A 22554-nucleotide genomic window follows, 5' to 3' on the forward strand; every position below is an offset into this window, starting at 1 on the left:
GGGGGGTTACACAAATGTTTATAAAACTCACCATCTTATCAAAATCTGCGAAAAATGATGGATCCTTAAGAGTGCATGTGTTTAATAAAAAGAGAAAAACAAGTCACAACTGACTGACTGAGAATTGCATCATTTTTTAGCATTCACAAATAAAAGGGAAATATTTAAGAGATGGGGATGTAGGATAAGATGCAATCAAAGTTCTGCAACTGCACCTTCAAAAATTATGGTCCTATGAGGCCACTTAAAGTGTGAGATCCATGATTTCAACAGAGTTATCATACATAGAGAATTTCCCCCCGTGAAAGTTTTCTCAGATTTCTTCTCTAACATGCTATGGTTAGAATCTTTGGAGAAAGCAACCATCTCCAGATTTAACTCAAATGCAGGTTTAAGGAGCTACGTTTGAAAAATTCAAATGTAGCAGGAGTGCTGTTGCTTTACTTTCAGTACATCTGCAGAACACTCTCATCAAACATTGTTGTGACATAGAACAGAGACACTTGGAGAGGAGACTAACATTACTTGGACAATAAAGGCTTCTTGGTTTTGGGGAAGTAAGCTGTTGGGTTCGCCATCTACTTTCAAAGTCACTAGTCTCTGGCAGTGATCTCTGAACTCTGTATTGACCCCTTCCTGCTTGTAATCTTTTTACGTTGTTCTACTCTAAGTCTGAAAATTGTTTGTAGAAACTAGAGAAAATAGTAAAAATGACAATGAATTAGAGCGAATCATTGGTGAAACCCAAACTTTCAGTTGACTTAGTAAGAACGATCTTCTACCAAAACCCAGACACTAATCACAACAACTCGATTCATTTCAGTGTTTTGGATCCAAATACTTTAAGCTTAGAATAAAATTACCTGTGAAAATCCATTAAATGTATTGGCCACCTAAATTGAATTCCAGAGATATATGTTAGTATTAATAATATTAGAAGCCTTCAAGTAAGACCAATCTAATAACAAGATGGACTAGTTTTGAAATGGGTGTAAACATGGAATGAACAAACAGAGGATAGTAAGAGATGGAGGCAAGCAAAAGGAGAGGCAGAAGGAGCTCAGGCTGAGGTCCAGGTTTTAGGACTTTCACTGTTTCTCAGTCTCTGGGAGGGTGGTAGATAGGAAAGGTCTGTTTGAAATTTGTTTCTATTCTTTTCTAATCTACCATTCAACTACAAAAGGAAGGGAGTCAAGTACCTCTTCCTTTTCTGTATCTAGCTCTTGGTACAACTTTCCAAATCTCCGGTTTGCCGCCTCATCTTCGGACATGTCTGAATTTTCTGGTTCTTTGTGAATTCGGGGATTGTTTACTTCTTTATTTCCTGCTGCTGCTGTTCCACAGATGGATGCAGAATTTTTGCTGCCACTACCTTCCTGCCAGGAGGTATTGCTGGAAGCAGGAACCCCGGTCCCTGAAGAGATGGCTGAGAAACTGTTGGAAAAATCCCACCCACTCTTTCTATCCCCAGTTAACACAGCCTCAGCTTTCTTTGAAGTCTCAGCAAATGGATCAAATTCAAAACCACCCATTTTGTCTCCACAATGTGATTGTGCAAAAGGATCGGAATCAAGCACACCTCCTCCCTGTGTTTCTTCAAAAGGATCGGACTCAAACGCACCCCCTCCCTGTGTTTCTGCAATAAGATCGGAATCAAACGCACCTCCTCCCTTTGTTTCTGCAATAGAGATCTGAATCAAACGCACCTTCCTCCACAATGTGCATTGTGCAAAAGGATCGGAATCAAACGCACCTCCTCCCTGTGTTTCTGCAAAAGGATCGGAATCAAACGCACCTCCTCCACGTGTTTCTGCAAAAGGATCGGAATCAAACGCACCTCCTCCCTGTGTTTCTGCAATAGGATCGGAATCAAACGACACCTCCTCCCAGTTTTTCTTCAAAAGATCGAATCAAACGCACCTCCTCCCTGTTTTCTTCAAAAGGATCGAATCAAACGCACCTCCTCCCTGTGTTTCTGCAAAAGATCGGAATCAAACGCACCTCCTCCCGTGTTTGCAAAAGATCGAATCAAACGCACCTCCTCCCATTTCTGAAAGGATCGGAATCAAACGCACCTCCTCCCTGTGTTTCTGCAAAAGGATCAGAATCAAACGCACCTCCTCCCAGTTTTTCTTCAAAAGGATCAGAATCAAACGCACCTCCTCCCTGAGTTATTGCAAAAGGATCGGAATCAAACGCACCTCCTCCCTTTGTTTCCACAATAAGATCTGAATCACACGCACCTCCTCCCTTTGTTTCCGCAAAAGGATCGGAATCAAACGCACCTCCTCCCTGTGGTTCTGCAAAACGATCGGAATCAAACACACCTCCTCCACAAGTTTCTGCAAGTAGATCGGAATCAAACGCACCTCCTCCCTGTTTTTCTGAGATAAGATCAAAATCAAACGCACCTCCCTGTGTTTCAGAGAAATAAACTCTTTCATCTGTTTCTCCTTCAGTTTCACAGTGATCTTGATAAACATCTGGTCTCTCTGGCACTGCTTCGGATGAATTATTTCTGTTTCTTTTGGCTGCAATACTAGAACAATCGGAAACAACTTCTCTTGTTTGAGGACAATCTCCTGGGACAGCTCCACCTGCCTGAACCTTCTGGCTCTTCTCTTGGGTTCGATCATCATATGAAAGCTCATCATCAGCACTTGCCCAGCCTCCTCCCTGACCACCATCACCCCACTCCTCAGCAGTTTCATATTCAGATCCTGACCCTTCAGGAGACCTGGACCATTTGTCTCCTCTGTCCTCTGCAATTTCCTCAATTTGTTCACCGTACTCATTGGTGAATATAAGTCCCGGGGTAGACTTTCTGCGATCTTCCTTCCTTAATTCATCTGCCCCTGAATCTGCCTGCCCTGTACTATCATCCTCTCCACAGCACAGGGAGGAATGAAGGTTGGAGTTAGGTTGAGATTCCCAGCTGCTAACCTCATCTTCAGCTGGTGTGATTTCACTGTCCCGGGTGATTGCTGTTGATTCTCCAACTGGCTGAATCCCTTCTCCCTGGGGCCAGCCCCGAGTCTCACCCTGCACCCCTTCTTGTGCCCCTTCCTGCCCCACAGTCGGACCTCCAGGGATAGCAGGTTCCTCAGCTCCTGAAGCATCTTCTCCGTTGGCTGACACTGAACCAAAATCAGCAGACCAGTCAGCGACAAAGCCGGTATCTGCAGCCTGCTTGGACAGGTAGCGAATGATGAATTAAAGTTTGCCCCTCCCCACTCTAACCTCAGTACAAGGTTGTGCAACACAGCATGTTATCAGGCAGACATGTGGTTTCATGGAAGGAAATGAGAATACAGTGTCGTCTGCACAAAGATGACCAGTCACAGCTGATCAAACTGTTTCAGTTTTCTGATTGAAGCACCTGCACTTCTTCAATGTAACTTCAAGGGGAAGTTTTAAAATAAACTATCAAAGAAAAAAAAACCCACTAGATTAGAAACCTTCTAGTCAAACTGTTGGACTTTTGGGGGGCATTTTGCCTTCATTTGACTGTAGTCTATAGAATCGGTCAGGTCCCTGAAGAAGCAACGTGTACAACTCAGCAGTCATCTTAGATGTAAAGTAGATGATTATTTTTTTTAATGAATGCAGATATAGCCATAACTTTAATTTCAATGGGACTCTGACCCATAGTCCCATTAGACATTAGCTGCTGCATTTTTATTCTAGTGCCTTGTACCTGACCATTTTCACAGGGTTTGCACATTGAAATATATATCACACTGAGTAAATTAGATTTTGTGTGTGCTTTAGTTAGTCCTTATTTAGATTTTGCCATCAGTCTGACTGTAGTAGGAAAGAAGCAGTTGTGAGAGCATCTCGTGATCAGCACGTCCACTCTCCTGCATCTCGAGCTGCATGCGATCCATGATTGTTTTGGTCTGAGGACGTGTGACCTGGATGATAACTGTCTCTGATGATGTTTTGGGCTCTTTTCTTGTAGTGTTGTGTGTATGTTGAGTCAATTGATGGAGGATTAGCTCTTATAATTCTCTCTGTAGCCTTTATGACTCTCTTGAGAGCCTTCTATGCCTGAGTGGTGTTTTTCATAACATACAATGGCGCTGGTAGTGACAACGCTCTCCACCAGTCCTCTGTAGGCTTTAGTGATGAAGCAGCCGGTTCCTTCCTAAACACCCTGATGAAATAAAGCCACTGCTTGGCCCATTGTCACTGTGGCATTTACAATCCACCTCAGGGGTCCATGACATGTGAATGTCAAGGAATGTGTGGCCATAAGCTCTTTTCACCCCAGTGACATTGATATGGAGATGCAGGCTGTGTTTCCTGAAGTCTAGGAGATAGATAGATGTGTGTTATTCAAGTTTTCTTTCAGAAAATATAAGTGTTACAATTGAGTTGAATGCACTTTTGGTCCATAATTATCATTAGCATAACAAAACAGAGAAGGAAAGACGAAAACAAAACTAATAAACCAGTGGAGAATAGTGACTAGCATTTTACTCAAGATAAGAAAATTATCTGTTCATTTTAATAAATTTATTTATTTATTAAAATTCAAATCTTAGAGGATCTGGTGTAGTGAGTTCAGGGTTTCCAGATGAGTGTGATTTTTTTTCCAACTCCTGTCTCAAAATAAGAGTCAGCTTCTCACATCACATAAATATTGTAAATCACATCAACCCAGACTTCAGTTGAAGGGGAGATTTAATTAGTTACTTCCTGTTGAGTGCTTTCTTACCGGCTACTAACAAATACTTCTTATCACCCTCCAGAGTTGGAAATTTGGAAACTAAGTACAGGGTATCAAATGATAACAGAATTGTTACTTTAAATGTTTTTTTTCTAATGTCTTGTGTATGTGCTGATTTGTGGGCAAGACCAGAAAATATGGAAGTGGTTTCTATGCTTTTCACCTCAGGATCTCCAGCAAGTTAGTTCCCCGTGGAGAAACCTACATTGCACTGAAGCTCTGAAAAGTTCTCCCATCCAAACTCTCTGAAGGAAAAAGAGGAGGTACTTTTCCACTGGTACTGATATTTTTTCCCAAGTTTCTGGTTAACTTTAGAATATCCTCCCTTTTCCCATCTTTCCTTTTATATACCTTTTAGAAATGTATCTGATTCCTGGAATTGATTTACATGCCATTAGGAAAAGCTTCAAAACACCCAACATGGCTCTTTCAAGAGCTTTCTTTTTAAATATACTTTCTGATATTATGCCTAATTTGTTTCCCCTCCATGAATCGCTACCTTATCATGGTGGAAGGGTTTGTGTGTCCCAGGGATCCTAGGGGTTATTTTGTCAGGTGGGCTTATGTCCCCTTGCAGGGCCTCAATGGTAGTATACCATTAAGGGAACAGTTTACCCTGCCCTGGATAGGGTTACTGGGGTCTCACCCTGAAGGCAGGCCCAGGGATGGTGCCTGAGGGCAAGGGTCTGGTGGCTGGGCCTTAGTTCATGGGGCCTGGTGGGGCACAACCCGACAAAAGGGACATGGGCCCGTCCTCTTGTAGGCCCACCAACTGCAGGAAGTGCCGTAGGAGCTGGGTGTCAGGCTGCAGCCAGTAGCGGAGGCCCTGTCTGACCAATCCTCAGCTACCAAGACTAGCAGTTGGGACATGTCACATCTGTCTTGAAAGAAGCCTGAGTTAGTGCAACTCTGGATAAAGAAATGACTCTAGATCGGGAGGAACAGCCTCCTGGATCTGAACCTGAGTGGTATTTTTGTTGTTGAACTTCTGTGCAAATCACAGCTTGTCCATAACAAACAAAGTGAAGGTATCCATAAGTGCACCAGGCACCAGGACACTCTTGGCTGCAGGTCGATGATCAATTTTGTAATCGTATTATTAGACCTAAGGCCATATGTTCTGGACACTTTGGTAAAGAGAGCTGCTGAGCCATCAACTGATCACCACCTGGTAGTGAGTTCAATCAGGCGGCAGGGGAGGACGCTAGACAAACTCACATAGTGAGTGAACGCCTTGCAGAGGCCCAGGCCTGTGAGATCTTCGACATATACCTCCGGCAGTATTCTGAAGGAGACTGGGGACATTGAGTCTGAATGGACCATGTTCAGCACCTCCATTGCCAAAGCCACTGCACTGAGCTGTGGCCACAACGTGGTTGGTGCCTGTCATGGTGGTAACCCCCGAACCAAATTGTAGACACCAGAGATGAAGGGAGCCACCAGGCTGCAAAAGGAATCCTTGCGGGCTCAGTTAGCCTGTGGAATTTGTGGCAGCTGATTCGTACCAGGCCAAGCATAATGCAGCTCAGGCAGTGGAAGAAGCAAAAACTTGTGTAGCAGGAGTTTGGAGAGGCCATGGAAAAAGACTTTCAGAGAGATTCTGGCAAATCGTCAGGTGACTCAGGAGGGGGAAACTGTGTTCTACCTGCACTGTGTATAGTCACTATCAACACATTAATGATCTAACCACAATAACGCGTTGACGCCGTGCAGCCCCACGCACGGGCCGATCCGCGATAACTCGCTAACAGAGATTTGCCACGTTAATGTGGTTATGGCGTTAACAACATACAAATTGTCATGACCTTTGGTCAATGGCCATGACATGCCATTCACTTCCTCGATTCAGAGATGGTCTTTCCCTTTTCACGTAAATAGCCTCCTTGACTCCACCCTCAAGCCAGCATTCCTCCCTGTCCAGGATGTTACATCCTCATCATTGAAAGAGTGTCCACTGGCCTGTAGGTGTAAATAGACTGCAGAGTCCTGGCCTGACGAGGTAGCTCTTCTGTGTTGTGCCATCCGCTTCGCCAGAGGTTGTTTGGTTTCCCCGATGTATAAATCCTGGCAATCCTCCTGGTACTTAACAGCGTACACTATGTTACTCTGTTTGTGTCAGGGGACCCAATCCCTGGGGTGGACCAATTTTTGGAGTGGCATATTTTGGGGTCTGAAAGAGACACCATGTCTCAGCTGTTCTGATACAGCAGTCTTCATGTCAAACAGTCTTCATGTGCAAATAAAGAGTGTTGCTTGGCAACCAGGCATGCTGCAACTGTTGTGCATTAATTTCTTTGGGGTCAAAATGAATTAGTCGGTGGTTCTAGGTATGTGTTTGTTTGTGTTGTTTCTTTTTTTAATCCACACACCTAAAATTCACAACATGAATGAATCCATTTTAGAGAAAGTTAAATATGAGATGATGGGGTTTTAATTTAAACCAGTTATATGATTTTTTTCCCCCAAACTAATTTTAAAAAGGTTATACTACTAGTACCACTACACATGTAAACACTATAAGATTACAGCTTCCGAGAACCTATGCTGTGTTTTGGTGTATAAGTGGTTAATATATTTTTGTCTTAAACTAAACAGGGGTAAGACAACCAGCCTTGGGGAAATCTCCCATAAGTCTTGGTCTTGATAAATGCTCAATTATCTATGTCAGGAAAGCCCAGAAAACTGTTCTTCTGGACACGGTATTTTGGAACGATGCATCCAGATGTACAGAATAAATTTTGTGGGGCTTCCAGAATTTAACTAACTGCTCCATCTCCTCTTTTTGATAATGTTTTTTTAAACTGTGGAAATTGTAAATATGTGGCAACAGCTCTTCAGCGATAACACGACTGAGTAAAATAATGATTTACATTTCCAAAGAAAGAAAAACTGACCCAGAAAGATCCATTTGTTGACCAGCATTAACTTTGTGCAGACTATACTGGATTAACAAGACCATCTGATGGAGTGAATAACTTTATTAATAAATGATGTATTACAGAGTGAACTATGCGAGTTTACTTACAGGCTGAGCAGCTTGAGTATTTGCCTTAAAAAGGGGATAAAACTGAATTTACCACTGCAATCTGGATTTATGGATTTACTTGATCGTTTTCTCATTAAATCAAGCTGTAGAATAAGAAGTAGTTGGGTTAGGGTTAGTTACTCACCGACCACATGTCCCATGGTACAGCAGTCTGAAAGGAGCAAAAATACTGAATAACTAACACAGTTTGTGAGGTACTGGCAAGAAGAAAGGAACAATGTTTGGACTGTTTGATTTGTCAAATATATTACAGTTTAAGAAAATCCATATAAAACTGCTTATCTTTAGAAGTAATTTTTACTACAACAAGAAGAAATATAAAAATCTAATCTGAGAATTAAGGACCGAAGAGCTACTAACAGGTGTGTCAGCAGCTGAAACGCCACCTGTCTTCTAGTCTGTTAGCTGATAGCAGGTGAATTATTTATCAGTTTGCTTCTCATTGTCATCATTACAGTAAGTGAAGACTCAGCTCTCAATCGCTCCTGCCGAGATGTCAGAAATAAGACCTGTGCACTGCTATGGTTTTCAGGTGTATGTGTGGATGCTTTCGGGTAATAAAGGGAACCTGTGGTACTGGTGAAACGCTTTCATCTGGTTGAAAAGCATCAAAGTCCAGATCAAGAAGAGATTCGCCGGGCCGTTCATTGGGCTGCAGATGACAGTGCAAAAACAAGTAAGCAAGTCTGTCACCCACACGACATCTGCCGTCATTATTCACATGGACTCATACCTGTGATGGCGAAGGAGCAGGTAAAAATTCTCCACCAAAGAGGTCGATAATCTGTTCCTCTGCCACCTCCTTGGTTGGTGTGACCTTTGGTGGAGGAGGCACCGGTGGCCCCTTTTTAAGCTACAACGAACACAGCGAGCTGTTAACGATCATTGTGAAAAAAATAAATAAATAAAAACATGCTGCCAAAGACAGACACCTTCTGACAAACTGTTTCAATGTCTGCACCAGCATTATGTGTCTAATCACTGCCACTGGACATAAAACACAAGAATCCCACAGAAAATGGATAGAGGCTGAAGCACTAAACCAACCTTTAAAACAGGGCTGGGGAACTTTCCTCCACCATAACGTGTTTACTTTTCAGCTAAATTGTAAAAGTATGAAGCCAAATTTACTTCAATAGATGATTAATACTTATTTTAATTTTGATACCGTTTTTGAATTTGTTCATAGGTTAGACAGTGATAGCTGCTACGTGCGTACAGATCACACAGAGTTTATGTCTGAGATCTGAGACCTTTATCACACAAGTACAAAATAAACCAGTCTGAAGAAAACCTTCAACTGTTCTGATGGCAGACGGCAGATTCTACAACACTGGTTCCTGTGACATCTTCAGAACTGTTGTGCTTTCCAGGAATTGGAGACGCACTCTACCATTTGCCTCGGCCCTGATGGAAAGCACGATGAGGTGAAGTGAAAGAGACCTGAGAAGGGCTCGGTCTGGTGTTTAGAAAGTTTGACTGGTGCATCACTGATTAAACATTTGGTGGCAGACGTAGCTGATGTGGCTCTGCTATGGAGAAACAACATCATCCTTTAGATTAACTCGCATACTTCAGTCCTTAGTGAGGGCGGCCTCCTGGAATGTGAATGGGTGCAGGGATGCAAATCAAAGAGCCTTATTAGCTGAGGTGATCAAACAGAAGAGACTAGATATAGTCTTTCTCCAAGAAACACATACTGACAGTTTAATTGAAATAGACTGGGATCTGTGGTGGGGAGGGCAGAAGTTTCTTAGCCATGGGACAAATTTTAGCGCAGGAGTTGCTGTTTTATTTTCTCCTTCTCTAAATGGAAATATTTTCAGCATAGAGATGGTAAAGGGCAGATTCCTTTTGGTGAAGGCTGAAATTGAAGGTTTTAGTTTTACTTTTGTTATTGTCTATGCACCAACCTTAGGGTCTAAACGTGAGATTTTGTTTAAAACATTAAAAGGAAAATTAAGTGGTGCTGCTCAAGGGGACTGTATTGTGTTGGGTGGGGACTGGAATTGTTGTCTTGACTTTACTTTGGACAGGACTGGGGCGGAGCCGCATCTTCAGTCATCTTCTGCTTTATCAGATGTCCTACGGAAAATTAATTTGGTTGATGCGTGGCGGATGAAGCATCCCTCATCCAGGCAGTATACCTGGGTGAAAGTGACTGATGGCAGGATTAGTGCAGCGAGATTGGACAGGTTTTATGTGTCTGTTTCATTTACTGCTCGAATTTTTAACTGTCAGTGTTTTCCTGTTGTTTTTACAGATCATCGTTTAGCTTTAATGGACCCGTTCCTATCTACCACCAGCAATTCCAAATCTTTTTGGCGGTTTAATATAAAATTTTTGCATGATCGGATATTCTGTGACAATTTTAGTTTTTTGGGATTACTGGAGATCAAGAAAGGCTGATTTTGATTCCCTTACTCAATGGTGGGAGGTAGAAAAGTCCCAAATTCATGTATTTTGTCAGCGATCTAGTTTTCTTTTTAACAGCCAATATCATGAGAACTGTGCAGGAACTTGAAAAAGAGATAACACATATGGAGAATGTGTCTGGTTCACAGTTGGGTCAGCAGAATAATGATTGTCTACATTCTAAAAGGCAAGAGCTTAACCACTTTTTACATGAGAGAGCTAAAGGAGCTTTGGTTCGAGCACGTTTCGCCAGGCTCCAGGACATGGATGCTCCAACCACATTTTTCTTTAATTTGGGGAAGTCTGTGGTTCACAGAAAGCAAATGGTGTGTCTTCAGCTTTCGGATGGAAAGGTGACCATGGATCCAGCTGAGATGAGAAGGCATGCAGTGGCCTTTTACACGGACTTGTTTAGTGCGGATAGCTGCGATGTGGACTCTGCTTCGGATCTTCTGCAGAGGCTTCCTCAACTGTGCCCAGGGGATCGGGACGTTTTGAACAGGGATATGACCTTGGATGAGCTGTCTGTGGCGGTGTCTTAGATGGCTTCAGGCAAAGCTCCAGGAATAGATGGTTTACCATCAGACGTTTTTAAGCACTTCTGGAGTCTTCTGGGTCGGGACCTGCTGGACGTGTTTAAGGAATGTTTTATAGAAGGGATACTTCCAGCTTCCTGCAGGCGTGCAGTTATCTCTCTCATACCAAAGAAGGGAGATTTAACCCTTCTTAAAAACTGGAGACCAGTGGCCCTTTTATGTGCGGACTACAAGATTCTTTCCAGGGTTTTATCGAACAGACTGAAAATGGTCATTGAACTGCTGATTGGTTTGGATCAATCTTACTGTATTCTGGATCAGTCTGTGATTGATAACTTATTTTTAATGAGAGATGTGTTTGATATTTGCAAAGTGTACAATGCTAAAGTTGGCATCGTTTCTATTGATCAGGAGAAGGCATTTGACCGTGTGGACCATGATTTTCTTTTTTCCACCTTGAAGACCTTTGGTGTTGGGTAGGGGTTTCTGACTTGGGTGAAGCTGTTGTATAGCGATGCTTGCTGTGTTGTGAAGGTGGGAGGAGGGTTGAGTTGTCCTGTGCCGGTTCGGAGAGGGATTAGACAAGGTTGCCCTATCTCTGGACAGCTATATAGCATTGCTATTGAGCCTTTTCTCTGTAGACTGAGAAGGAAGTTGAAGGGTTTCTCTTTGCCAGATCTGGTTCAGAGCCCTCCTGTCGTTATGTCAGCATATGCTGATGATGTTAATGTTTTTATTACGGATCAAAGGGATGTGCAGGAATTGCAGGAATGTCTGGTTTTGTATGGAAACGCTTTCTCAGCTAGGGTTAATTGGATAAGAGTGAGGCCTGCTTGGTGGGGCAGTGGAACTTCTCGAGTATTCCCAAGCTTCCTGGGAACCTTCGCTGGGGTCGAAGGGGCATTAAAACTCTTGGGGTTTACTTGGGGAGTGATGACTTTGTGCAGCAGAACTGGGAGGGAGTGCGGGAAAAGGTGGAGGCTAAGCTGTCTAAATGGAACCGGTTGCTCCCCTACCTGTCCTACAGGGGTAGAGTTCTAGTAGCTAACAATCTAGTTGCCTCATCTTTATGGCACAGATTGCTTGTTTTAGTGCCACCACCCGGTCTTCTGGAAGAGGTGCAGCGGCTTCTGGTGAAGTTTGTCTGGTCGGGACATCATTGGCTTCGTGCGGCGGGCCTGTATCTTCCTGTGGCGGAGGGGGGACAAGGCCTAATAGATGTTTTGTCCAGAACTGCAACCTTTAGACTACAGACGGCACAGAGGCTGCTGTATGGCTGTGGTCACAGCTGGATGACTTCTGCTCAGTTGTTGCTTAGGAGAGCGGGCCGGCTTGGATTGGATAAACACCTCTTTCTTCTGAAGTTGGATCAGGTGGATCTGTCTGGACTTGTGCCATTTTACAGCTCGGTGGTGAACGCCTGGCGGACGCTGAAGGTTGCACGTACTCCTGACCCCAGACCTGGGATGTGGCTTTTCGAGGAGCCACTGTTTTTTAATGACTTTTTTCCCAGCACTGTATTTTCTTCTGCTACAATAAGGACCAAGTTTGTGGAGGCTGGCATTGTCAAACTGGGTCGGTCATCTTACAAGGATGTCTATGGGTGCACTTGGTGGTGTCACAGGCATTAAGTCCTACAGAGTGCCGGAGAGAATTATGGAGGAAGTTTGGCAATCTCTGTTGCCATCACTGAGAGACTTTGCTGGAGACCGTGTCCTGGCTGATCAATGGGCTGATGACAGCGAATATGTTTTCCCTTCATTGATGGTCAGTCCTGCCTTTGAGGAGCAGCCTGAGGGGAGTGGCATGCTGCTCTCCCTGGGGACACCAGTGCTGGATAGTTTCAGCTCTTGTGGCAAGAAGCAGCTTTATTTATGCTGTGTTAAGGTGCTGAATTTCCACTCTCTGGTTGGAATCCGGGAGTCAAAATGGACTGAGTTTTTTGCTCCGGTTTCTACCCCTAAAGGCAGGTGGAGTGTCCTGTATAAGCCTCCTGTTGAGAAACGGATGGCTGACCTCCAGTGGAGGATTATACATGGAGCAATAGCCACGAACAGACACAGAGCCCACCTGGACCCAAGCACTGGGGAGGGTTGTCCTTTTTGTTCAGAAAGGGAGACGCTGGAGCACTTATTGGTCTGTTGTCCGCGGCTAGTGGGTTTATTTTCTTTGTTGCAGGAGTGGGTGGAATCTTTAGGGGAGACTTTCTCCGTACCTTTGTTTGTCTTTGGCCCTAAGTATTCAGTGCAGAAAAGACGGACCTTGGTTCTGATTTATTTTTTGTCTGGCACAGCTAAGCTGGCAATATGGAAGACTAGGAAGAACCAGATGCTAGGTCAGGGTTGGACTGATGTTGTGCAAAGTCTAAAGGGCCTGTTGGCATCCCGTCTGAGAGTAGAGCATGCTTTTTACTCTCTGACTGATAGACTGGGCTCCTTTGAAACTATGTGGGGGATTGGACGGGTTTTGTGTTCAGTAGGAGCAGATGGGACACTTGTTCTTAACTTTTAAGTGTGTGTGCTGGGTACCTTAGTTAATGGTTAGTGTACAATGAATGTTGCTGATTATGTGGTAGCATTTTTGGGTTAGTTTTTTTTAGTTTCACCTTTCAGCCTGTTTAGATTTAACTGTTTGGTATTTTCAGTTAGTTCTGCACCCACCCACAGGGTGAGTGGTAGGGCAGGTCACCTACTTACCGGAAGGTTGGTGGTTTGATCCCAGTCTGCATACCAAATCTTTGGGCAAGATACCACCCCATGTTGCTCTCTGAAGCAGTGTGTGAATGTCAGAACGCACTTAAAACAAAAAACAGTGCTTTACTGAATGGTTGTATATAAGAAAGAGTCCATTTGCCATCTCTATGACATGATTACAATGTGAACCCCCACCATGTCAGACTGACAAGGAGGAATCAGACCCGACCCTGACTTATGTGTGGATCTCAACCCTCCTCCTTCAAAGTTCTGTAAGTAAGAAAAAACAGCAGAGTGCTCCTTTTCTTTCAGTCATCACTGAGATGTGATGACTTGTTTTCATTTGTTAGTACGGTCAGAGTGTGCTCTAGTCTGCCGTGGCTCTATTTTAAAATTAGACAACAAATGTTTTTTAGAAATGATAAATCTCCTTTCTTTAATTTTGGTTGTATTTCGTTTTTGTAAAAATGTTTTTGATCATTTGTACACCAACAAACTTAATTATTATTGTACATCATACATAAGAATCTGCACATTACACAGCCAGCGTCTTTATTTGAGTCAATGAACCAATGCTCAGATATTCCTGTATTTTGTCTTAAGGTGTCTGATGACATTTCAGTATCAGCAGCAGCTCATATGGGCTGGCTGACAATTGAGATCCTCCGTGTTTTGGTGTTTTTACACTATTTCCTGGTTAAGATATCAGCTCTTGCACTGCACCTTAGCAAATTCAACCAGTGTTGTAGAAACTTGCCATGACATTGCAGACACACTAACATACACTGACATGTACAGAACGTTAAATGTTAGGAAAGGTCAGATCTCATGAACATCAGTAGAAACTAGGTGATGTTCTACTCTCGGGCTCTACTGTGTTATATATGATCTGCAGACTGTATATAACACTGCTGTAGTGATCTACAGACAGAGGCACAGACACAGGACAGACAGCTCTTGTTCACTCACCCAATCAACAGACAAAAGTGTGCAGCAAGAAAAAACAGTCCCAGAAAGTTACCGTGAAGTTCAAACAAACACACCACTATCAGTCATGCATACCCATCGATCGCTTGTTATTATTGTTCAGTCTGATCAGGTCGAGTTTTGCAGTTAAAGACAATGGTGAGCTGTGACTTTGACATTATTGATCACTGACAGAAATTCCTATTCGCAGCCTTTGAGGTTGGAACAGCAAAGAGATTTCCGCCGTCAACAGCGGAGGACAAAAGTTGGTTAGCAGCACTGCCACAGAGTTCTGTTTTTAAAGGAAACACTTGAATGCTTTGGTAATGAGGCCATGTGATCGATCACTGCTGTGAGTGAGGTCGGGTGTTTAAAATTATTAAAATTTTCATGTTTTTAAAAACACAATCCAAATCCAGGGCTGTCAAACTCCAGTCACTGAGGGCCGCTGTCCTGAAGCTTGTCCATGGTGCAACACACCTGAATAACGTTAGTGGCTAATTAGCAAGACTCTATAAAGCTTGACTGCAACCCCTAACCCTACTCAAGTAACTTAGAGTTAAGTAAAGGGTTTTGAAAAATGTACTTCTAAAAGTACTTTTATTGCACCATGTTCATTCACTCATGAGCTGCTGTTACACGAATCAAAGGGCTGAACTGCCTCCTCAGCTTGCAATCAAGTCCTATAAAGTCTTGCTAATGTTATTCAGGTGTGCTGCAGCAGGGACACATGGAAAAGTTTAGGACCACAGCCCTCAAGGACTGGAGTTTGACACCTGCACCTAAGAAATTAACTTCGGTCAAATATTCAAGTGCAAAACTAATTACTACATTTACATTTTTACAAACAATGAAAATTATTATTTTGTCCAGATACACAACTAGATCCAGTGACTAACATCTACATGGGAACTGACACCTGCCTGCATTGGAGATTTGGGTCGAGGCGGTCCAGGTGAGATGGGACGGAGCATATGATTGGTGCTGAGATCTGGACTATCAGGTGGACTCTCGTCTTCTGGTGGTGATGGGGTTCTCGCGAGTCGTAGAGGTCCTGAATCACTGATGAACAGGACAGAAACTAAGCAAAGACTTCTGTCACACTCACATTCAAACTTAGTGTTGAAAATTTGTTAAATTGTTTATAAAATAATTAAATGAAGCCATTTTATTATGTTAATATATAAACTATGCAAATGTGCTCATAAGTGTGTTGGCGCGTGTTTGAGGGTTGAGAGCTTCATTCAGCGCTGTTGTCTGGATTTGAAAATTTGCACACGTAGAGTGCAGAGGGTTTTTGCAGCATGCAAACAGCATGCAGGAAGTCCGAAAAAGATGTCCTGAACTGAAATCAGCATAACAATAAGAGCAGATAGCCAAGGATACGCAGGGTGTATTTATGTGTCTGTGTCTTCCAGGAATCAGAGCAGATGGGAGGTCGGAAGTGAATGGATGGGAGGAGCACACTGCCGCATTTGTGTTGGGAGAAGATGGCCATAATAATCTTTTGTTATTGTCACAGTATATAAGCTGGACAGCCCGTTTCACCGTTATTGTCAGGGCCCTTTGGATCAGCACGTAGCTGATCAGTAGCACTGTTGTCTCTCTCTCGCCGGGGCGGAACTCAATGTGGGTTCATGCCCTCGGCTACGCACCCGTGAAGAGGAAACAGCTGAACCCTTGCGCTGTTAGCATTTAAGCCGAGGGATGGCGGCTATTCATCGCTGGATCATTGTGTGACTGGCGTCAGTGTAGCCGGGCTCTCAAAGTATAAAGCCTTTGTTACTTCTGTGCCTTTGTGCTAACGTGTATGTTCTGTATATAAATTCCCGGACCCGTCCCTGTGTTCCCTGAGAGGATTCCTTGTAGCGAGTGATTGTGGAGAGTGGCCGGTGGCGAGCAGTGAGTGATCGAAGAGGAGCGAGTGTTTTCCCCCCATCCTCCCCACCTTGGATTCCCTGGAGACCACACCCCTGTCACCTTTGTATATGGCACTATTCCCTACGCTGTCTGTACATACACTTGGTGGAACGTGTAAAAAATTCCACTGTGTCCTTCTCAAGTTGGAGCGTCCTGCGTGTGAGTCCTCAGTGATTTGTGACAGTCATCCTTTCTGAGAAGCAGACCAGTGGTTCACACAGAGGTTCAATGCTTCAACTTGTAATTTCAACTGCTGAAGCAAATTAAATCTTTTTAACCGACAGAAATTTCTCCTGAATCCCTTCTGAAAAATTTGAACACGACAACAGCTGCAGTCAGAAGTTTTCATCCACTAATCATGGCCATGAATGTTAGGGTAATTTTGTGCTATTCATCATTTCTCTGAACTGTTCTTTTACAAATCCTACCATGTGGCTTCATGGATTTTTTTTTCACATTCTGTCTCTCACAGTTGAAGTGTACCTCTGGTGCAAATTACTGACCTCTGTCATCATTTTAAGTGGGGGAACTTGCACAATCGGTGGCTGACTAAATACTTTTTTGCCCCACTATATTACTATTCATCAGATTTATTCTTCTTATTAGGGTTAGGGTTAGTGTGCATAAGTGTGCCTATGCCAAGACCCAGTACAAGAATTATTCTTCTATCCCAACTACTTTTTGAGTTACACGACGTTTTGTAACACCAAAAAAACCGCGTTTTTCGCCTCTCAGTGCGATTTAATTCTGACTGCTCATCACTTTGGTTTCCAGGCACCCCTTGCTCTTGTCAGTGGCGCAATTGGTAATGACACGGGTCTGCAGACCAAACATTGTGGGTTTGATTCCACCTGGTTCAACCTTATTGTTTTCCATTACGAATTAATACACTACCACAGACCAGCAATTTATATTGCTAATTTATTACAATTCTGTAAAGTTTTATGATTTTAGCAGCTTTTCTAATATGGACCTCAGCTTCTTTTTTAAGCTACCAATTAATAGACTATGACACCGGTGTGTGTGTGTGTGTGTGTGTGTGTGTGTGTGTGTGTGTGTGTGTGTGTGTGTGAGTGAGTGAGTAAGAGATAGAGACTATTTTTAGCTTTTGGGGCACAGCATCGTATTGTTGGATTCAAACTGATCAATATCAGCTAATTGACTAATTTCAGTCATCACCTTTTATCGCCCACTTTGCGCCAGAAAGAGGAAACCAGCGGATGTCGCGCTAAACAACAGCAGCACGTTTAAGCTTGATCAGCTGTTGTTAGAATTTATTTAATATTAATTTCTAGTATCAGCTGATGTTTGCTGGAGCCACAGCTGTAAAAGCTGCTGGTCATGATATGGTTTGGTATATGTGGTGAGAGGGAAACATGAAGATGAAACCAGGAGATGTCCTTACTGAATCATCAGAGCTGAACAGGTGATGGAGAAACAGGTTTACCTTTTAGGTGACATGAATGAGTTGAAGGGAAGTTATGAACTGTTTCTGAGAGACAAATAACACCAGGATCCTTTTTCTAAGTAGCTGACAGCTGGTAACTGTGCAGGGGCGGGTCTAGCAAAGTTTTGCCAGGGGGCCAGGTAGGGCATTAACAGGGAAAGGGGGACACAAAGAAATGCTTTTCTTTCTTATTCTCATTTAAAATATCTGGCTTTTATTTAATAATTATCTGAATCTTACGACCAACGTTTTTATCTGACGTAAAATGGCAGCACCATTGCAGCGGGTCGCGGTATGAAAAGGGAAAAAAAAAACCTGAACGCTTGGACACTGCTAGCACGGGGCGCCCACAAACGCAAAGCAGGAAATGAAGCATCGCTGAATATGTTTCCAAACCAACTTCATTCTAAGCCAAAGACTAGAAAATATGGTGAAGCAAATCTTCCCTTTGGCTTCACCTGCACCAGTGTCCTGCAGGATTAATTTTCTGTTCGTCGGGAGCAGCGCTGAGCTCTCCAAATCACGGACAAACAGGATCCCACATTCTTGATTTTTAGTTCACAAACACTTGTTGTAATGACTAACTACTCCTGACATGTTGGAGATGTTTGCTCTTTATACAGTAAAGTTACAGCAGGATACAAATAATATCAGGCTGATCCTGCCACGATTTGCTCCCCCTGTCACGGAAAAACAGGATCCCACAGCTGTTTATGTTTTTGAACCCATTTTTCACAGAGAGCCTTTTTTTGAAAAATGTATTGACAGCAATGTTGAACATTATTACACAGGAAAAAACAACTACACGTAAAATAATCACACCGTGATGCCTCTGCCTTTGTAAACAGAGGGACAGTAACTGCGTGTAAAACCTGCAGACAGTCAGATTAACAGTATTTTGTCTCTTTCTGCCATTCTGCAATTCATCTCATGTAAGCAATAACGTGGCCACAGCGTGACGTGGAAAAAGGCACATAGCTTTGACGTTGCGTGACGAACTCTGTATTCCTCGTCCACACGTAAACGCAAAAAAGGAGTTTAAAAAAATCTCAGTTTTCTGTGATTCGAAACACCGTTTATGTGAACGAAACAGCTGTGTGTTCAAAAATACCCGTGTAGGTGCGGACACAGCGTAAAAGAGTTAGTAGTTTATTTCCTTAATACCTGTAATTTATTGCAGATTACTTGTATTTGTTTAATTGTTTACTAAATGTTTGAAGTGTGAAATAAACCACAATGGAGCAAAATAAGGGTGTGTGAGGTTGGAGGATGTGTTTGTGCGTGCGTGTGCGAACATTTTTCTTGTAAAACAAAGGGGGGCGTAGCAAAAAAGGTTTGGGAAACACTGTCTTAATCCTAAATAAATTCTGAAGAACTTTCTGGAAAAAGAACAGTTCAAAGAAATCATTAAAAGCCCCAAATTACCATGACATCCATGTCCATGATGAGTGGATTAAAACTCTATGGGTACTTTACAATGACCAGTTAATAAATCTGTGAAGGTTCTCAGTCATCCAGGTTATCGTAGTCCAGATGCTTTTCTTTCCAAGCTCCTTAGATGACCAGTTAAAATGCATGTGTTTGAACTGTGGAAGGAAACTGGACTATTATCTTTAAATCCCAGACACCCAAACTCTAGTTTGATTGGTTTATGTTGAAAGAATAACTAAAAACAGAATAATAAAATTGATTTTTTCTAAACCCATTGCTGCCATCACATTGTACAATCAGTTTAAGACACTGAAACCAAACGCTGATCTACCTTCGTTTTCCTCAGTTATGGAAAAAGCTTGTACTGACCTCGGAGCCCCTTGGATGGTGAATATCTTGTCAGAGTGCTGCTCTCCCAGTTTGGTCATCACTTCGTACAGTTCTCTGCACACCTGGATGGTTTAAAAGAGACATTTTTCAGTTCAAGTGATTTCGAAGAAAAAAAGAAAAGCAACCCTGTTGGTTTAGGAAATGAAAAACTCACCAGTGAGATCTCACGATGAAACTTTGCTTCAAGATTCGTTACACTCTTGAAGGTGCTGATGTAGAAGCCAACTCGGCTGCAGAACACAAAAGTAAAACTTGGTTGTTGTTGTTTTTATAAATACTACAATTTGGGGCTGTGAAGGTTCTCTTCTCTTCTCTTCTTTTTTTTTTTTTTTTTTTTTGGCCTGTCCCGTTTGGCTCTTTTGCCATCAGAATTATTGTCTAAAGGCGAGGAAAGATGCCCAACGGATTTACTTTACCAAATGGACCATCCCAGCCTTGCCGTAATGGTCTATTTGATTCACCTTTTATTGTTTATTTTATTTTTTATTTTCACTTGCTAAATACGGGACAGACTTGAATGAGGAAAAGAAAAGGGAGAAAGGAAGAGGGGGAAAAACAGCGGAGAAGAGGGACAGGGATAAAGGGCAAAAAACAAAAACCAACTAAATAAGCAGACAAAAAATACATCTATCAATCACCTGGATTACCTGTTGAGAAAGAAAAAAGAAAACAAGAAAACGAGAGCAATACTGGTGCGACCAACTGTTCGAGTAACAAAAAAAATAAATAAAAAATACTCCGCAACTCTGAAAGTCTCCGTGTGGTCAACAGCAGACACACATTGTGCCCCTATCATGGTCTAAACCAATCAAAGATAGTCAGGGGCGGGACCTCTCTGATTGGTCGTGGTCCAGATATTCATGTAATCCGTGTATATGTTTGAAAGTCCAGGGCGGGCAGACAGGCAGAGGTGAGTAGCTTGAATAAAGCGATATCGATTCATATTCACATCCTGAATCAACTTTTAAATATAAATGGATTTTGCCAGAAACGACAGAATCTCAGGTTAAAGCTCACAAAACTATTTCAACAAACAGCAAATGAGAGCACGTAAACAGATGCCACACAAAGACGTAAACGCAGAGCGCGGACCCGACACATCCGAATCAGCTTTCTCTTCCTCGGCTTTCTCACCCAACGGCCCTCACACGGCATCGGGGCTGAAAAGCCGACAGCTCACTGATCCTGATGCGTCGGGTCGGCGCTGTGTTTACGTCTTTTTTTGCGCTCGATTCTGAGCTGCAGGTTTTGTCTCCAACCAAAGTTCACTGAGCCAGCAGCAAAAGAAGCAACAAACTACGCTTCACATTTGATAAACATCCTCATCATCTCTTACTTTTGCTATTTTGCCTCCACCACGATAACAATCACACTTCATGCACAGCTCTCTCTCTCTCTGTGTGTACTTCAAGAACAGTTTCCCTATCTCAAATCGTGATAAATGCATTGCCCAAGTGGCCCCTCTCCCCACTGCCTTTCAGCAGCAGGCGGTAGCAAACAGGTCGTCAGAGGAGGCCGATGTGATGATTAAGTTTAACATTTACTACAATATTGCCAAAGAGTGCCAAACACTTTAAGCACAAGCACAAGATTGTTAGTTAATCATTTACAAATCAGTATTGTCTGTATGGACTGCAATTCCCCCCCCCAAAAAAAAGGTGCACATGTAAAACTGCTGTGTTTTAAAAATCTACTTTTATTATTCAAATGGAGACACTGCACTGTACTTGTTATTAACCTCTGTCTCTCTTCCACAGCATGTCTTTATCTTGTCTTCCTTCTCTCACCCCAACCGGTCGCAGCAGATGGCCCCGCCCCTCCCTGAGCCGGTTCTTCCGGAGGTTTCTTCCTGTTAAAAGGGAGTTTTTCCTTCCCACTGTTGCCAAAGTGATGCTCATAGGGGGTCATATGATTGTTGGGTTTTTCTCTGTATCCATTATTGTAAGGTCTACCTTACAATTTAAAGCACCTTGAGGCGACTGTTGTTGTGGTTTGGCGCTGTGTAAATAAAATTGAATTGAATAGAGGAACTGCAGGAATGAGTCACTGATCCATAGTCTGATCAATTACCAATTCAATTAAACATATTTGTTCAATATGTGCGGTGAAGGACATGTCCTGGTCAAAAATGACTCCAAGGTTCCTCACAGCATTACTGGAGGCCAAGGTAATGCCATCCAGAGTAAGAATCTGCTTAGATACCATATTTCTAAGATTTTCAGGGCCGAGTACAATAACCTCAGTTTATCTGAATTAAGAAGCAGAAAGTTAGCGGCCATCCAGGTTTTTATGTCTTTAAGACATTCCTGCAGTTTAACTAATTGGTGTGTGTTATCTGGCTTCATGGACAGATAGAGCTGGGTGTCATCAGCATAGCAGTGTAAATGTATGCTATGTCTTCTAATGATGCTGCCTAAGGGAAGCATGTATAATGTAAACAGAATTGGTCCTAGCACTGAACCCTGTGGAACTCCATAATTAACCTCAGTGTGTGAAGAGGACTCTCCATTTACATGCACAAACTGGAGTCTATTAGATAGATATGATACAAACCACTGCAGCGACCAGTAGAACTAGATCATAGATCAGCAAAGAATAGAATAGAATTCAACTTTATTGTCATTGCACATGCACAGGTACAGGGCAACGAAATGCAGTTTGCATCCATCCAGAAGTGCTTTAGTGATATAGATATATTACAATATATATTAGCAATAATATAGATATGTGAGTATATTACAGAAATGGGTCTATTATGGTATGTTATAATGTACACGAGTATGAAGTATGTTGTGAATATTCTATAACTATAAGTATGTACAGGCTGTAGTGAGTACAAGCTATGTACAGGTATGAACAGGATATATATGAAAAACTATACGAATATAATAAATAACTTTACAGAAATCTGAGATATACAGCTATACAGAAATGGAACTATGCAGTTGTAAACAGTTGTAGGATTAAATTATATCTCG

The 22554-nt window shown here is 42.6% G+C and overlaps 1 protein-coding gene across 8 annotated transcripts in view; it reads right to left on the reverse strand.

Moving 5' to 3' along the window:
* Positions 1-22554, reverse strand: part of amph (amphiphysin) — a 43978-nt gene that overhangs the window by 8072 nt on the left and 13352 nt on the right. For 3 of the 8 annotated variants that reach the window (XM_042216298.1, XM_042216295.1, XM_042216293.1), the window contains exons 8-17: positions 19731-19806; positions 19556-19638; positions 15312-15450; positions 8512-8631; positions 8347-8430; positions 7903-7929; positions 7758-7781; positions 2944-3186; positions 864-893; positions 32-64 (exon numbers count right to left, since the gene is read on the reverse strand). In XM_042216298.1, the coding sequence (XP_042072232.1) occupies positions 32-64; positions 864-893; positions 2944-3186; positions 7758-7781; positions 7903-7929; positions 8347-8430; positions 8512-8631; positions 15312-15450; positions 19556-19638; positions 19731-19806 (859 nt within the window). The remainder of the gene's footprint in view (positions 1-31; positions 65-863; positions 894-2943; positions 3187-7757; positions 7782-7902; positions 7930-8346; positions 8431-8511; positions 8632-15311; positions 15451-19555; positions 19639-19730; positions 19807-22554) is intronic. The other 5 variants (XM_042216299.1, XM_005951857.3, XM_005951861.2 and 2 more) reach the window with 3 other exon arrangements.

Source organism: Haplochromis burtoni, unplaced genomic scaffold (genome assembly GCF_018398535.1).
Source record: "Haplochromis burtoni strain Fernald_Lab_line unplaced genomic scaffold, NCSU_Asbu1 Contig_999, whole genome shotgun sequence".
In the NCBI taxonomy this organism is placed as follows: Eukaryota; Metazoa; Chordata; class Actinopteri; order Cichliformes; family Cichlidae; genus Haplochromis; species Haplochromis burtoni.